The following is a 17,682-nucleotide window of genomic DNA, read 5'->3' as shown; positions in this document are numbered from 1 at the left end:
TAATGTTTTCTTTTATCAAGGGTCATGACCAAAGTTCCACGCTTGCCCAGCACTCTATTGAGCTGACATTACCCAATCACCATCCCTTTCACAGAGACTTGCTTCGATATGCCAAATTGATGGAGTGGCTAAAAAGTACAGATTATGGAAAATATGAAGGGTTAACAAAGGTATGAGACTCAGATATTGGATAAATTCTCTCTAGTGCTATGTGTTCCATTATTTTTGGATAAGTGTCTTATTCTCAATTTGAATGTTAAATTATGATTAAAAAAAATCACAGCTCAGATGTTTTAATCCCTGATCCTTCTTTCCCTACTTCTTTCTTGGTATTATCGTCATTTACTGTGATATACACTATAAACTCCTTTAGAGATCGGTGGTGTTTTTAATATCTGTACAAAGTTATGGCACTTAATAAATATGTGATACCTTTAAATACACATTTTTCCATTGTGTGCACTAACAGCATACATAATTAAAAAAATAATTCTGGAAAATAACTCTGGTATAAATGGTCTTCCTAGTTCCACAGAACTCATTGTTAATCCATTTTTAGAGGCTACTTTAAATAGAATAGAAAAATCTCAATTTTAGTTATTTTTAAAAGTTTTGTTTTGTAAGTTGTTTGTACAGGTTTTTCAAAAATACCATGAAGTAAAAAATTAACCACAGATTGTACAGTAATTGTTCAGGTATAACTGAAGGCAACATTTGGCCCTTAATAGTGAGGTTTTTTTGCTCTTATTAAACACACTATTTTTAAGACTGATACAATGGATGACAATTATTAGCAATCCTGATACTGACAATTTTCTGTTATGAGCAACTTTTTGCTAGGAACCAACCCAATCCGATTGATTTGAATGTTAATGGCATTTGGCTATTAGCAACTGTCGTGCCGTTTACTAACCATTGTTTTTGCCGTACAACCCTGCAGGTCCTCACTTCCTGTGGAAAGTCCCAGATGCAGGCAGGTTTGCGTGGCTGCTGCCAGGGAGGGAAGCACTTGATTATGCTAATCCTGGGCTCCTGGAGCAGTCTGGACAGTGCATGGAGAGGGGCTGTGCAGCCCTGCAGGCGCTCAGTGCCTCTGCTTCCTGTAGAAAGCCCCAGCATTCAGGCTACAGCCCTGCTGCTTCCCTTCATACCGCCCACCCTCCCAGCTTCCCTTCCCACTCCTGCGTTTTCTTCTGTATTGGTGGTGGGTACCTAGCTGCAGGGCTGCTCTGTGCTGCCGTCCTGGGCGTGGGTTTTTTGCCTATTGGCAACTTTTGGTTATTAGCAACTTTCTGCTGGGAACTGAGAGGTTGCTAATGAGTGTCATACATTGTAAATTCAGTCAGTCTTAAGTATTAGAGTTTTAAAGCAGACTCCTAAAAATGATCCTGAAATATTCAACTAGTTGTGTCTTCTTTCATGTCATATAAGCAGAAGTTGGTTAAATGCCCAGTAGAAGACTGACGTCTTACAGTCTCTTTAATTACTTTTTTTACAAAGAAAGTAATTTGTTCCCCATTTTAGTCAGCATTCATGTAAATTAGATATGTGGCTTATTAGACAGTATCTATTTGTACAGAGGCTGAATGGTAAATTTCTAGAACATTTTCATACCTTTCAAGTGTATGCAAACTATATTTGATAATCTTCTTTGGTATCCTGTTCTAATTTTCCCTCATTCTTTCGATTTGTTTGAATTGGGCTGTAAGCTAAAGTTAGGGATATACTCAGAAAACAGTCCTTTTACTGGAATTTTTTCTTTTGCAGATTTGTAGTTAAAGTAGTGCTTTTGAATAATTAATATAATATTCAAATGAGCAAATAAATCAATAACACTTTCTAACTGTGAGCTCAATGATTATTAGTGATGTAACTTAAAATGTAATGAATTGTTCAGTTTGTTTCCCCCGATAATGAAAGTAAGTAACCTTGTGACTGCCAAGAAGACTTATTTTGTGCTTGTAATGTTTTTTGATAGAAATAATAAAATGCAATAACTTCCAATAACTGAAACTAGATTTCCCCACTAGCACAGGTTTGTGGCTATTAGATCATTAAGCAAATTAAATAATTTTTCAATTTGTTTTACTTACTTTCTGAGAAATAATAGTAAAAATAATCATAGAATCATAGAATATCAGGGTTGGAAGGGACCCCAGAAGGTCATCTAGTCCAACCCCCTGCTCGAAGCAGGACCAAGTCCCAGTTAAATCATCCCAGCCAGGGCTGTGTCAAGCCTGACCTTAAAAACCTCTAAGGAAGGAGATTCTACCACCTCCCTAGGTAACGCATTCCAGCGTTTCACCACCCTCTTAGTGAAAAAGTTTTTCCTAATATCCAATCTAAACCTCCCCCATTGCAACTTGAGACCATTCCTCCTCGTTCTGTCATCTGCTACCATTGAGAACAGTCTAGAGCCATCCTCTTTGGAACCCCCTTTCAGGTAGTTGAAAGCAGCTATCAAATCCCCCCTCATTCTTCTCTTCTGCAGACTAAACAATCCCAGCTCCCTCAGCCTCTCCTCATAAGTCATGTGCTCTAGACCCCTAATCATTTTTGTTGCCCTTCGCTGGACTCTCTCCAATTTATCCACATCCTTCTTGTAGTGTGGGGCCCAAAACTGGACACAGTACTCCAGATGAGGCCTCACCAGTGTCGAATAGAGGGGAACGATCACGTCCCTCGATCTGCTGGCAATGCCCCTACTTATACATCCCAAAATGCCATTGGCCTTCTTGGCAACAAGGGCACACTGCTGACTCATATCCAGCTTCTCGTCCACTGTCACCCCTAGGTCCTTTTCCGCAGAACTGCTGCCTAGCCATTCGGTCCCTAGTCTGTAGCGGTGCATTGGATTCTTCCATCCTAAGTGCAGGACCCTGCACTTATCCTTATTAAACCTCATCAGATTTCTTTTGGCCCAATCCTCCAATTTGTCTAGGTCCTTCTGTATCCTATCCCTCCCCTCCAGCGTATCTACCACTCCTCCCAGTTTAGTATCATCCGCAAATTTGCTGAGAGTGCAATCCACACCATCCTCCAGATCATTTATGAAGATATTGAACAAAACCGGCCCCAGGACCGACCCCTGGGGCACTCCACTTGACACCGGCTGCCAACTAGACATGGAGCCATTGATCACTACCCGTTGAGCCCGACAATCTAGCCAGCTTTCTACCCACCGTATAGTGTATTCATCCAGCCCATACTTCCTTAACTTGCTGACAAGAATACTGTGGGAGACCGTGTCAAAAGCTTTGCTAAAGTCAAGAAACAATACATCCACTGCTTTCCCTTCATCCACAGAACCAGTAATCTCATCATAAAAGGCGATTAGATTAGTCAGGCATGACCTTCCCTTGGTGAATCCATGCTGACTGTTCCTGATCACTTTCCTCTCATGTAAGTGCTTCAGGATTGATTCTTTGAGGACCTGCTCCATGATTTTTCCAGGGACTGAGGTGAGGCTGACTGGCCTGTAGTTCCCAGGATCCTCCTTCTTCCCTTTTTTAAAGATTGGCACTACATTAGCCTTTTTCCAGTCATCCGGGACTTCCCCCGTTCGCCACGAGTTTTCAAAGATAATGGCCAAGGGCTCTGCAATCACAGCCGCCAATTCCTTCAGCACTCTCGGATGCAACTCGTCCGGCCCCATGGACTTGTGCACGTCCAGCTTTTCTAAATAGTCCCTAACCACCTCTATCTCCACAGAGGGCTGGCCATCTCTTCCCCATTCTGTGATGCCCAGCGCAGCAGTCTGGGAGCTGACCTTGTTAGTGAAAACAGAGGCAAAAAAAGCATTGAGCACATTAGCTTTTTCCACATCCTCTGTCACTAGGTTGCCTCCCTCATTCAGTAAGGGGCCCACACTTTTTAATGGACTGAACACCATTGTGGAAAGTAGAAGTAGTTACCGTTGTATGTAAAAGTGGTGATAATGGTTGAGCAACTTTGGGGAAGGGCTGAGTTCCTACTACTATTCCTTGAAGTAGGCAAAATAGAGGGTAATGAGATGAGTGTGTAATATGTGCTTGTGTGTGCATACACATACAACCCTAAAGATAGGTATTTGCTTGTCCTCCTTGTCATGTGCGCTTACACACATGCACATATGGTTTAATAGGGAAATATTCTTCCAATAGGTTCTTGTTACATTTTTGCACTGTTAGTTAGGAATGGATTAGCAATTTATGGAGGGATTTATGGACTCATTATGTCAAGTGATTAACATTTGAGGAAAATATGAAAACAAATACCTACAGAGGGCACTTCCATTTGTGGTGCTGACTAAGAGATTGTTTTATATAGCGAATTCAAGTTATAAATCAAGCAGTCAGACAGTCAAATAATTTATACTTTAGTTGTGAGAAGTTTTTTGCTTTTTGAAATTTAAGCTTTTTTTAGCAACAATGCAAGCCAAAATTAAAGCTGCTTCTGTAGCTTACAGTAAAGAAGATACGTACAACAAATAAAGGACCAGTATCACTGAATCTGGTGGCAGGGAAGTGGAATTTATAACATCTTGAGCTAGCTTTGCCTTCTGTTTCTCAGCAGTGATTCATCCTGTGGGAGGCAAACTTTCAGGGTTTTTGCCTGGGGAGCACATCTTTTTATTTGCTGCTAGAGGCTCAGTAGAGCCCAGTAGCAGAGGCTGTAAAGGGGATTAATTGAATTATCATGGCCCCCTGCCACTCTGGCCACCCCCAATAACCATGGGCTGTGCTGGCCATTTATATTCCCCCTGTGGTGGGGAGGTTACAACCTACCCCAGTGGATTTGTTGCTTCAAAGCTTCTTCTGGTAGCATAGACTACTAAGGTTTTATATAGTCCAAATCTTTAGATGCAAGGCACCAAGAGTATTAGCTTGTTCATTTTATTTGCAGGTTGCCATTTATAATTCTGGGTTATTGCATTTGTTCAGATTACAGTACTTATGCTAAACTGTTTTTGTTTTTCACTTAAGAATTACATGGATTATTTATCACGGCTATATGAAAGAGAAATTAAAGATTTCTTTGAGGTTGCCAAGATTAAGATGACGGGCACAACCAAAGAAGGAAAAAAGTTTGGTAAGCTCCCAAGAGATACATACCTTTGCTTTTAGTTTTTTGTTTGTGTTGTAATAAACAGTTATGGCAAATCATTCAGAGCCAACTTTGTAAATGACTGTTTTGTGCCTGAACTGGAAAGATGCTACATTTGGCAGACATGGTGAAAGTCAGAGGATAAATATGGGATCATCAAAAATGTATTAGGTACACTGCAAAAGCCCTCAGTGTGACACTTGTAGTAAATTAAAAGGGAGTTGAATGAGATAACTTGAAGAATGAGGCATGACACTATATATGTCACTGTGAGTGCAGATCATTGTTTGAGACCTGACAACACATTATTGTTTAAAAACTTCACTTATTGGGATTTTAACACTGAAGCAAATTTGAAAACAAACATTTTATCCAAAGAAAACTATTTGGGCAGTGTTTTAGTGTTACTTGTGCTACTAAGAGATTTGTATTTTAATAAGTACTTATGAGAGATTTTGAGGAAGCTAACTTAAACACTAATTCTGCCCATGGGGATGTACATACATGAGTTTGAAAGGGAGCTATGTACATGCATCTGAGGTTGGAAATTGTATTTAGTTTCCCTTTTGATGGGTGCATGTATCCCCTTTTGGGAAAAGGAGTTCACTCATGCGTATGAAAGGGAATCTATACCCAAAATAATAATGCTGTCTAGCAGCAAATAATAAAGAAAAATATGTGAAAGGTAGATGGGTTTTTATGTATTTTAATGTTTGGTATAGACATATGGCCTTTAATCTCTGATCATTTTACTGTTGAAATGAAAGAATGCAATTAATTCTGCTTTGCCTTTTTTAATACAGTGAATAAATCTTTGATGCACTTTTCCAGATGATATAGTCTATTTGTTAATATGCCTAAATTTGCCATAGCAGATGATTGAACATGGAGCACAAATGGTTCCCTAGGGTTTTCAGAAGAACAGCTTGGGGCAGAAGAAGTCCTGAATCTTGAAATGTTAACTTACCTTATTGGTCACAAGTTTAAAAAATAAATAAATAATCCCCGCCTCTTAAAATAACCCTATGTTTTTTTCCATTTTTTTTTTACTATTCCCTTGTGATCCACTTTGGGAGGAAACCACGTTACCCATAGTAATTATGTTCTGGACTTATGACACATTATTGTGAACTGTGGATAACAGATCTCTGTTTTAGAGAAAAGAGATTATTCACATAAGTGAATTTAAAAGATCCAAGAGAATTTCTATTAAGATTCATATTTGTGTAAACTTCGACTACATTTTTTTAAAGCCTAGCAATCTTTTCAGTCTAGCAAGAGCTTGGAGAAATTTTCTATAAATTTATCTAGTGTAAGATTAATTACTTTCATAACAGTTCTACTTAAACATAGACATATTCTTTTATAGTTTGTCATGTAGCAAGCCAAACTGTTGCTTTCTCAGACCTTCAGTAAGCCAGGGAAGAACTTCCTTCTCATAGGACATTCTGAGATATGTCCTCCAGTATTCATGCAGAGACTGAGCAGAATCTCTTTCTCAAGGAGTGAGTAGGCTTCAGTCTTTGCACAGAAACAGAACTGGCATTCTGCAGTTGCATCCACGGAGGAAGTTCCTTGCTACCCAACCCAGGAATTAATGAGCAGCTTTCATGGATGCGTATCCCAGAATCATGGATTGTCTGTGAAGTCCACAAACAAATTCAACCTGAATTAGACCATAGTGGTAGTATAGGAAAATACACTGCTCTGCACTGTTCATGTTCTTAATGTTATCCGTTGTGCAAAGGGGGGGGAGGAGAAGCATCTCAGATCTCTATAGATAAATAGTATTTCATTTTGCCCTTTAAATGTCAGCTGATTTTTTTTAAATGAATGCGAAAACCTGTTTAACAATGCCGAATTAAAAAGACTTTGTGCATTTGAGGAAGTTAGTGCATATTCCTAAAAGGTGTTTTGTTGAATTAATGTGCATTTCTTTAATAATGAAAAAATTACTGTGTAAGGAACAGACAGAGACTTTTTACAGAGTAGGTTGTGGGGTATCAGACACTGCCAGTCTTTGAGCTGTGTTGGTGTTTTCTTGCCTGTTGCTTCTTTGCAATTTCTGGAATGAAGCTTCAATTTGAGCATCTTCAACGCAGAGTCTGCTGGGAGAATTCTTTTGGTGCTCTGTACTAGCAGAAGGCTCTTTTTTTGGAAGACAGTGACACAGAAAAGAGAGCAGTAAACTTCTGGGATAAATTCTTCCTTGCCTTAACGGGATGTATTTTTCTTCCTCTGTTGAAGCTAGAATCTTGTTACCTTCAGTGCATTTAAATACAATGAGCTGAAAGACTCCTAGAATCTTTGAAATGTAGGGCTGGAAGGGACCTCAAGAAGTCATAAAGGCGACCCCCCTGCGCTGTGGTAGGACCAAGTAAACGTAGACCTTCCCTGACAGATGTTTGTCCAAGTTTTTAAAGGATATCAGTGATGGAGACTCCACAACCTCCTTTGGAAGCCTATTCCAGAGCTTAACTCCCATTACAGTTAAATAGCTTTTCCTAATATCTGACTTAAGTCTCCCTTGCTGCAGATTAAGCCCATTACTACTTGCCCTAACCTCAGTGGAGCTGGAGAACAATTGATCACCTTTCTCTTTATAACAGTCCTTAGCATGTTGGAAGATTATCAGGTCCCCAAATCAGTCTTCTTTTCTCAAGACTAAACATGGCCTTTTTTCTCAACCTTTCCTCATAGGTTTTCTAACCCTTTTATCCTTTGTTGCTCTACTCTGGACTCTCCAGTTTGTCCACGTCCTTTCTAAATTGTGGTGCCCAGAGCTGGATGCAGTACTCAAGTGGGGGCCTCACCAGTGCCAAGCAGAGAAGGACAATTACCTCCTGTATCTTACATACAGCACTCCTGTTAATACATACCAGAATATTAACCTTTTTTGCAGCTGCATCACATTGATGAATCATATTCAGTTTGTGGTTCACCATAACCCCCAGATCCTTTTCAGCAGTACTACCGCCTTGACAGTTATTCCCCATTTTGTAGTTGTGAATTTGATTTTTCCTTCCTAAGTGAAGTACATGTGCACTTGTCTTTATTAAATTCCATCTTGTTGAATTCAGACTAATTCGCCAGTTTGTGAAGATCATTTTGATTTTTCAACCTGTCCTCCAAAGTGCTTGCAACCTGTCCTAGCTTGATGTCATCTGCAGATTTTATAAGCATACTCTCTACTCCATTATCCAAGTCATTAATGAAAATATTGAATAGTACCAGACCCAGGACTGACCCCTTTGGATCTCTACTAGTCATGCCCTCCCAATTTGACAACAAACCTCTCTGAATACAGTCTTTCTAATGCTAATACATAATGTACCATGTGACAACAGTATGTCTTACCTACCAGATGATACTTTGTTCAAGGGTGGTCCTTGGCTATATTTCTTTGTTCTGCAGCGCCAGTCGATGGGGTTAGGGATCAGGGACTCTATGAAGAAACCAATACCAAATATGCAGTACTGTGGTAAAATATAAAATAGTGCAGATAAAAATTAAGCTGGAATTAAATTTGAGTCTGACATCCTAAAACTGTCTGCTTTGATGCCTAGTTGAGAAATCGGTGTTGAAGAGCATTTGCACATCCATATTTGTACAATTGAAAGTAAATATCTATCCTCTTAGAATAGGACCAGCTTGCCAGCTCCACTCTGATGGGGTGGTTCTTTGCGGGATTGTACACATACACATTTCACTTTTTGTTTTATATGTGTCCAGTGCATTCAAGTCAGAGACTTTTGCCAGCAGTACTAGTAGGTGGTGCACAGGCTCCTGCTCAACATGTGTTCTCAGGAGAGGGCATAAAAGGGGCGTGTCCACTGTCTTCCTGGTCCCGAAGAAATCTGGTGGCCTCCAGAACTATTTCATCAAGAAAATTAAATTCAGAACGCTCACCCTTGCTATTACCCCTTCCATGGAGACAAGACATATACTTTCATGTGGCAATTAATCCCTGCCATTGAAAGTACCTTCAATCTGTGGTAGGTACCAATGGTTAACTGTATATAGTGCTTTTCTTTAGTCTATCTTCAGCCCCTAGTGTCTTCACCAAATGCATGTTGGTGGTACCTACTCACCTCCATCATTTGGGTATTCAAATATTCCTTACCTGGATGATTGGTTTATTCGTGCAGCATCGAGCGACCAGGGCCAGAACAGTGTCCTTGTCAGCAGACAAGTGTTCTCCTGTTTAGGTCTGAAACTAAATTTGGACAAATCGCAATTACAACCAACTCAATGCATAACTTTCATTGGAGTCCACCTCAATACTGGGACTGTCATGGCTTATCTTCCAAACAAGAGGTATCCAGCTATAGCCATCCTTCCAAAAGCCTTAAGTCCAATCCAACAACATCAGTACATGCCTGTCTTCAGCTCCTCGGCCATGGGGCCCCATGCATGTATGTAACTCCATATGAGGCTTCAGTCAGTGTATTGGCTTTTCAGGTAGTTCTATGAGAGTTGTCCTGGCTTCTATTTCTGCATTACATCAGCCAATAGATAATTTTTCCATCTTTTCTCATCCTTTAGTTTTTTCTATTTTTGAAATGCCAAATCAAAGTTTACCTTCCTGTGTCTACACCTGTATCTCTATGGGATTTAAACTTCACCCTCTCCAAACCGATAGGAACCTATTTTGAGCCAATGGCTACAATTTCATTATCTTTATTTTCTCTAAAGAAAGTGGTTCTTGGTGGCAGTCATTTCTGCAAGGAGGATTTCAGAACTTGCTCTCTTGGCTGACCCTCCTTTCATGGTATTCCATAAGGACAAAGTATCTCTTAGGCCTCACCCTACATTTATACCTAAGGTAGTGTCAGTCTTCCATTTAAACCAAACAATCTTTTTGTATTTTTCCTGACATGTTAATTTAAGGCTGAAAAAGCATTCCATACTTTGGAAGTTTGTAGAGCACTGGCGTTTTACTTGGACCACACTAGGTCTTTCAGTTCTTACTCCAGGCTCTTTGTAAGCTATTTTGAAAGAATTCAAGGTCAATCAGTGTCATCTCCTTGAATCTCATGCTGGGTTTCTGACTGTATGAAGCTCTGCTACGATCTTGATAAAGTCTCTCCTCCATTGAGAATAACATCTCACTCCACTAGGGCGCAGTCCACCACATCACCATTCCTGAGCAATCTTCCAATAGCTGATTTATGCAAGGCAGCAATATGGTCGTCTGTGCATACTTTTCCCACTCATTACACCATGATTCAAACCTCTTGAGATGATGCCAACTTTGCAAGTTGGTGGTACAATCCCTATGTAGATGATCCAAAGTCCTCCTACCTGTAAGGGAGTGTCTGAGGAATCACCTCCAGTGGAATGTGTATGTGCACAATCACTCAAAGGAGAAAAAAGGTTATTTATCTGTACAGTAACTATTATTCTTTGAGGTATGTTGTGAACATGTACCTCCCACCTTCCCTGCTACTTCGGACTTTACTTAAAGTGGTGCGAAGGAATGGAGAGGTAGGCGGCAGACATGCCTGTTTTATGCTGTCACCTGAGAGCATGAGGTGAGCAGGAGCATATGCACCACCTAGTGGTAGTATTGGCAGAAGTCTCCAACTCGAGTGCAGTAAGCACACATTCACCTAAAATGGAATGTGTATGCACAACACAACTCAAAGAACAATAGTTACTGTACAGATAAGTAACCATTTGGTGTTTTTGTGTCTGTAACTTGAAAAATTCATGCTCGCCAAGAATTGTTGAATCCTACTAACTTTTTTGCTTCTAGAGCATGTGTGCAAGTGCTTTCCACTGGTGAATTTAGAATCCTTTAGCACAAACACAGGGAAATATTACCCTGTCACAGGGTACTCTAAACTGCTTACTAAAATGCAGTTTTTTGCTTGAGGAAACTGCTTATTTTATTTTTCAGACCAGCAGGATATTCAGGGGATAAACCTTTTAAAAATGAGTTGCATCTTTATGTAAATGTTATTATTGGTAGTGACTTTTTTTCTTAGCCTGGCAACATCTGCAAACTGGAAAATTGTTAATGCAACCTGAATGAAAAACACACTACTTTTCACTGTGAAAAGCAAAATTGAGTTGTCAGCAACAGCAATATACAATAGGCTGGCTGGTCTTATTGTAGAAAAGAATATTATTGAAAGGACTTTTGCAGTCTTAATAGATTTTTAGTTAAAGAGCTGGAAGATAATGCAGGTAGCCCTGATTCAGTACAAGTCTACACAGGATTAATCTGTTTGCATTTCTCTTTGGTTGGTATCAATATGATTTACAGTTTATTTGCACACTGTTCTGGTAAACTGTGAATCTCATCCAATATCAATCTTTGCGAATAAGACTCAGTATTTTGGTGGTCTTTTCTGTGTTAAGGAGAATTTGATGTATAAATGTTTAACAAGTCAGAGTTTTCCTCCGTGTTTTGTTTTAAGAAAAATGAAAGTTTAATATTTTGAAACGTATACTGTGTTTTCCATGTAGTTAGAGACTGAATTTCTAGAACAGTAACTCCCCAACTATATGTGTTTGCAACTATAGTTACTTGCTGCTTATAGTTCTCTGCATGTTTCTTTCCAGCTAGTGCTTAACTTGCATCTTGTGCATGGTTTGTGCAAACTGCATTTTTAACTTGTCTTTGTCTTTGATGCTTGCAACCTAATCCATGCCAGCTACACTGCCTCGAAAAGAAAGCGCTGTCAAACAGGAAACAGAGAGTGAGTATGATTAGTGCATTAGTATGTATTGTCAATGCATGTGTGTCTATGTATAGGTGTAGTTATATATAATGGAAAACCCATTAACCCTAAAGCTAACTGTTCAGGGTGCAATAAGTATTTGTAAGCAAAACACATCCAAGAGATGTTGAACATAGTTGGCAATTATATTAGGTGGAACATACAGAATGAAAATTAATAATTGGTTTCTCTGTGATTTTGAGATTTATGAAGATTTACCACAGCATTTTACTTGCAGTTTGAATATAACAGGAGATGTTTCTCTTTACTTTGTTTTTGTACTGAGGTCTCTCATCATAGCAAGAGCTGTTCCTTAAGTCCTCTTCTCCCCCTGCCACACTTTATTCCCAACTGTCATTAACCAAAAGAGTGTGAACTATGGAAAAAGCAAGTCCAAGAGAATATGGAGAGTATCTTCAGATACTCAAGTGTTTGCTCTACTATTTTCCTTTCAGAATAATTTCCCCACCGGCTCTCTTTGCTCTGTGTGCTGCTGGAAGATGCTCTTAAAGCATCACAACTGGAGTTCCCATCCAGCTTTCCTTTCAGAAAGGAGAGTACCTGCCCCAGCATATTTGCTATACTTGCTGGTCCCAGGTGCAAAATGTCCAAAGTGGCTCTTGATGTCAGTTTTCCTATGTTATTCTACAATGCAGACTTAGGTAGCTGCATTGTAATTAACTCTGAAAAACACTTAAATATTCCAGTTAGGCTTGTAATGAAGAAACGTGTATACAACAAAACCACTTAGATAAGGTACAAACTATTCAGTAGAAAGAATATTGACCATCTCTATGGGGACTAGGAGTGCTGTTTTGGATATACCTGTATTTTTCTTTTCAAATGTATTTTATTCCACGTAGGCTACCATCTTTCATAGTTTCATTATTTCATAGGTCTTCATGGAAGTTCTGGAAAATTGACTGGGTCTACCTCTAGCCTAAATAAACTCTCCGTTCAGAGTTCAGGAAATCGCAGGTCTCAGTCATCCTCACTGTTGGATATGGGAAACATGTCTGCCTCTGACCTTGATGTGGCTGATAGAACTAAATTTGATAAGGTAAAACAAAAAAATGTAATGTAATATTTCTCCTTAGTTTTGAACTTTAATAGTCATGAATCCACATCTTGTTTACTGTCTGAAAACGTTCGTTCATGCCCAGGAGTGAGTGAGTGTCTCTCTCTCTCTCTCTCTCTCTCTCTCTCTCTCTCTCTCTAATGTAATAATGTTTTAAATTCATTTAGAATGAATACATATATGTCAACACTTAAATATGATATGCATTGTGCATTTGCTTAAGACTCTGTAACAGATTTAATTATGGAGAGACTAACTTTAACCATAGTTAAGATTGCAGTTGTTTTCATTATAAGCCCAGTTTTGCTGACCCTCCTCAAAAGTTCCCAAACAAAGGAATGTTGGCCAAAAAATTGGTGGGTTAAGTCTGGGACCATCTTATATTTTTTTTACCAAAGATGAAGCGAATTGATCATGAGATTCCTGAATTATGACACCTTCATATGAGAGGAGTTCAGAAAGTATTGTGATGCGTTTTGTAAATTTGTTGGCAAATTGGAAAGAAGGAAAGAGAATCTCGTTTACTAGACCATCCAGTAGAGATCTAGTACAGAAGACAAAAGAATAATTTAAATAAACACCAATTTCTAAAATTAACCATTTAAATGTCACTTGCACATTTACTTTGGCTGCCTTAAACTATGGCACCCAAATGATTGCTGGAGTCCTCACTTTTTTTTTTTTTTTTTTTTTTTTTTAAATGGAGGCTGTCTGTAGCCCTGTCCATTGCAGAAATAGACCTAAAAGTGTAAACCAGTATTTAGGGAGGGTTCTCAATGGATAAGGGAAAATTTTCCTACCAAAACTGTATTTAGTCTTGCAAAATATTGTAAATTAAGATATATTTTTAAAAAGGAAGAGGGGAACCAATTATAGTCTTCTAAGACTTTTTTGCCAAGTGCTCTGGTGAAAATGGAAAGTGGGGAAACAATTAAAATTATGTTTTTTATAGGATTATTTTAATTGAGGAGATGAATACCTTGTTTGTGTGTGGTGTTGTTGCCTGGCACCACCAATGCTTGCTAACTTTTCCTGTTTTAATTGTTGTTTTTTGGGTAACTGCAGTTTACCTGTAAGGATTTTTACCTCTAAGTTACTGACATACACTTGCAGTCATAACAGGTGTTTTTCTATGAAACTGAATAAAAATCATGGTCCTGTCTGTGAAAATTAGTAATTTTGTAAGAATTCTGATATTCTGTTACAAGTCAACAAAAATAGATATAATCCCTTAAAATGGTTTGGTTTTTGTTTTCATCTTTTAATTATTTTAAAAAGTCCTCGTCCTTTATTTCTACATGTAATCTTGCGTGTGGTGAAGAAATGTATACACAGAGTTATGTAATTTGTTGTGCTTGCCCAATAACTTTTTGGATAAATCTTTCCCTAATTAGTTTCTAGTGATTGGATTTACTGCTTAATCTTAGTAGTGTGGTAAGCTTTAACAGTTACCATGCATTTAGTTCCTAAATACTTGCAAAGAAACTGATTTAGTTTACTGTATGAGGGTGACACAGTAGACTAGAAATGTCTTTGAAAGAGTCTTTATGGATTGGTGGATGACAAATAATTTTAATAAATTAAAATGTTTGCCAAAAAGTAGCTTCACTGTTTAATTCGATTTTATTTTAAAATAACTCAAGATCACCCTGTATTCCAAAAGTAAATACAAAAACTTATTTACCAATTTCACCAGATGCTAGTACTTAATACACAAAAAACTTTACTGTGAAGCAGTTAGGGTTGGCACATACAAAACACACCTGACACAAACCCATAAAGAAATGTTAAGTTAAGCCACTTAACATAACCCTCTATTCATCCACTCACAGGCACCCACCTTACCAGTTCCACAACTACAGTATTTGCTGCAGACCATGCACCAAAGTCTTTTGCTGTGCCCCACTCAATCTGTGCTTCTGCACACACCCCTTTACCAAGCTACCATGTGCCAACAGACCACACCGCTGCACCAAATGTCCACAACTAATAATATGAAACTGCAGCATATTATTTGAAATTTTTTCCCAATATAAGAATAGCAGCTAGCATAGCTTCATCTCCTGTGGATAGAAACACTTCTGTGAACTACTTCCTATTTTCTTGTTCCCTGCAGCTACATATGTGGTATGATTGCTTAACAGTCTATAACTGTACCAGGTATGGATGCAATTTGTTTGGTTATAACCTTATTTGAAAAAGGTTGTAACAACGCTGTTACAAGCTCTCATGTGGCCAGATATTTAATGGCTTTTGAATTAGTAAATACTTCATCCTGTAGTCTTAGAATTCAGTTGGCAAACTCGTCGGGGTGGGGGGAAGGGACGGGAGAGATGGGGAGCATTCAATTTTCCTTTCTCCCTGTTCCTCTCCTATTTAAAGTGAATAACAAAGAATTATGTTTCACATGGTCGTAAAACTTTATGTAAATCTACCTTTTAAAAATATGACTGTTTTACTATTAGAACTTTTGGAAATCATAATGCTTTTCTTTCTATTGCTTTTGCTATTGCTTTTATAAATGTTCAGGTAGAAATCTAGCTTTAGAGTTTGAGTGCAGAAGGTATTGTATGGAACAAGCTCTGATTCTTCTTGGGGTACCTAGGACTGCGAGTTACCTTGTTATCCCCTTGCCTCCAGTGAGAGAGACTTGCTAGTGCTTAATTGAGTGTCAGCTCTCTGACACCTCTGGCCTAGTAGGAACTCAATCTCATCAGGGCTATGCCAGCCCTTACTTTGGCTCGTATGTTAACAATAGGCATACCTCAATCGCAGAGCCCCTGTGAAGCACTCCCCTGTAATGTCCAGCCCCTAACCACTGGACACTTGCTGAAATTAGCAGGTTTGCTATCCTTAAGCAGACAAACACACCAGCCTGTTTGATTCAGCTGAGGATCAGCTGTTACGTAACATCGCAGCAGTGAGAGAGACTGATTGGGAAAACAATCATAATTTTATTATCAAAGGCTAAGGTTTAATGGATAGTGAGTAAGGATAATAGAGACAGAAAGATTACATACAAAACAAAATCAATACAAGCTTTCTAGAGACTAAACTTTACCAGACTAACCATCTGTCTAAAAGCAGACTTTATATTCTCTGAAAGCATTCTTGCATCATTTCTAACCTAGACTGATTGGGAACATGTTTTCATAACACTGCTCAGTTACTTCTTCAGGTGCAGGATAAAGAGGTGTCGTTTTGCCTTCTCCATCCTCCAAAATTCATTGTTTGTTCCCAGAGTCAGGATGACCCTGGTGATCTATTCTCTGGCATGCCAACACCATGTTGACTTGTATGCAAATGGAGTTTCCATTGTGTTGGCTTAGTATACTTAATTTACAAGTAAACTGAGGGAGACAGGTGGATATACATCCTTTGGCAGAAACCTGTTTATCAACTCTGCCTTGAGTCAGACTTTTTAAGAATATATTTTTATTGCGTGTGTATCAAGGGCGGCAGAGTCTGCACAAAAGTGGGGAGGCCAGGGGCCGGGACCAGGGCTCCCCACCCCTCCCCTTCCATCCAAGGCCCTGCCCCTGCCAAACCGGAAGCTGGAGGAGGCTGGGAGCCATGGACCTTCCGCCTGCTAGGGGAGGAGGTCCAGAGCAGCCCCCGGCTTGTGTCCGTGCCCAGGGCCAGGGTCCACGGCTACCCACAGCTGTCCGCACACAGCTCTTACCTGGACTTGGCTCTGGCCAGGGGGCTGCAGCTCGGCCATGGTAAGAGCTGTGGGGCACCATGCTGCAGACCCTCCATCTGCCCCGGAGGGTCTGTGGGGGTGCCTTGCCATCCACGGCACGGCACCCCGCAGCTGCCTGGGCTCCCCGGACGGGCTCCAGCTGCTGGCCTGGCCGGGGAGCCTCAGGGGGAAGAGGAGTAAAGTGGATAGGCCATGACCCCCTGGCTCCTCCTATTCTGGTGCCACTGACATATATCTGTCCATCATAACCTCTTGCATGCTATTTGCACGAACATTTCACAATGATATTAATGACCAGTGTGAACCCAGCTTTTATTGAAGACCTCACATGATATTCTTTATGGATATATACTATGAATGCAGTGTGCTAGGTGTAGCTAATTTGTTAGGCCTGTTAGGAGTTGTTGTTACAGAACAGTGAACCCTTTGTCAGCTGACATCCAGTGGTTCTTAGGATCACACAAGCAATGGAAAATAAATTAAAACAAAGAATATTGTTATAATTGGCTGTAGTGCATTGAGGGGTGTGTGTATGAGTGTGTTTAATCAAATTATTTTGGTTTACTTTAGATCTTTGAGCAAGTTCTAAGTGAACTGGAGCCCCTGTGTCTAGCAGAACAGGACTTTATTAGCAAATTCTTCAAACTACAGCAGCATCAAAGCATGGGAACAACAATGGTATGACTTATTTCAATTTAGCTAAAATGATATATAATCTATGAATGGTCTTTAACTACAAAATTGTTGTATTAGGTGTTGAAATAATATTGTGGCGATGAAGGCCCAATTGCTACAAATACACATGATAACTCCCACAAAAGTCAGTGGAGCTGCTCATATGAATAAAGTTGTTCAAATGCATATGTGTTTGCAAGCAGAATTTTTTTAGTTTGCAAGTGAATATCAAAGAAGTCTAGAGTGCATAATGTATTTTAACCAGAATGTCTCAAATCCATTTTCCCTCGTAAAGGGAAATCTGAATTTACTTTACAATTAAACAGTGGAAGAAGAAAAAGTTGTAGTAAATTAGACCCTTTCTTTTATTTTGAATTATTTTCACTCTAAATATATTGTTGAAGTGCTAAGAA

General features: G+C 39.3%; 1 protein-coding gene across 17 annotated transcripts in view; it reads left to right on the top strand.

Moving 5' to 3' along the window:
- The window catches only part of EXOC1 (exocyst complex component 1), a 61,713-nt gene that overhangs the window by 26,453 nt on the left and 17,578 nt on the right, over window positions 1-17,682 (top strand). For 11 of the 17 annotated variants that reach the window (XM_037897741.2, XM_037897735.2, XM_043546192.1 and 8 more), the window contains 5 exons: window positions 21-170; window positions 4,965-5,070; window positions 11,748-11,792; window positions 12,710-12,873; window positions 17,165-17,272. In XM_037897741.2, coding sequence (XP_037753669.1) covers window positions 21-170; window positions 4,965-5,070; window positions 11,748-11,792; window positions 12,710-12,873; window positions 17,165-17,272 — 573 coding nt within the window. The remainder of the gene's footprint in view (window positions 1-20; window positions 171-4,964; window positions 5,071-11,747; window positions 11,793-12,709; window positions 12,874-17,164; window positions 17,273-17,682) is intronic. The other 6 variants (XM_037897743.2, XM_037897739.2, XM_037897742.2 and 3 more) reach the window with 1 other exon arrangement.

The sequence above is a fragment of the Chelonia mydas genome, chromosome 4 (assembly GCF_015237465.2).
Source record: "Chelonia mydas isolate rCheMyd1 chromosome 4, rCheMyd1.pri.v2, whole genome shotgun sequence".
Taxonomy (NCBI): Eukaryota; Metazoa; Chordata; order Testudines; family Cheloniidae; genus Chelonia; species Chelonia mydas.
The sequence above is the reverse complement of the archived record's forward strand: the minus strand, read 5'-3'. Positions and strand labels throughout refer to the sequence as shown.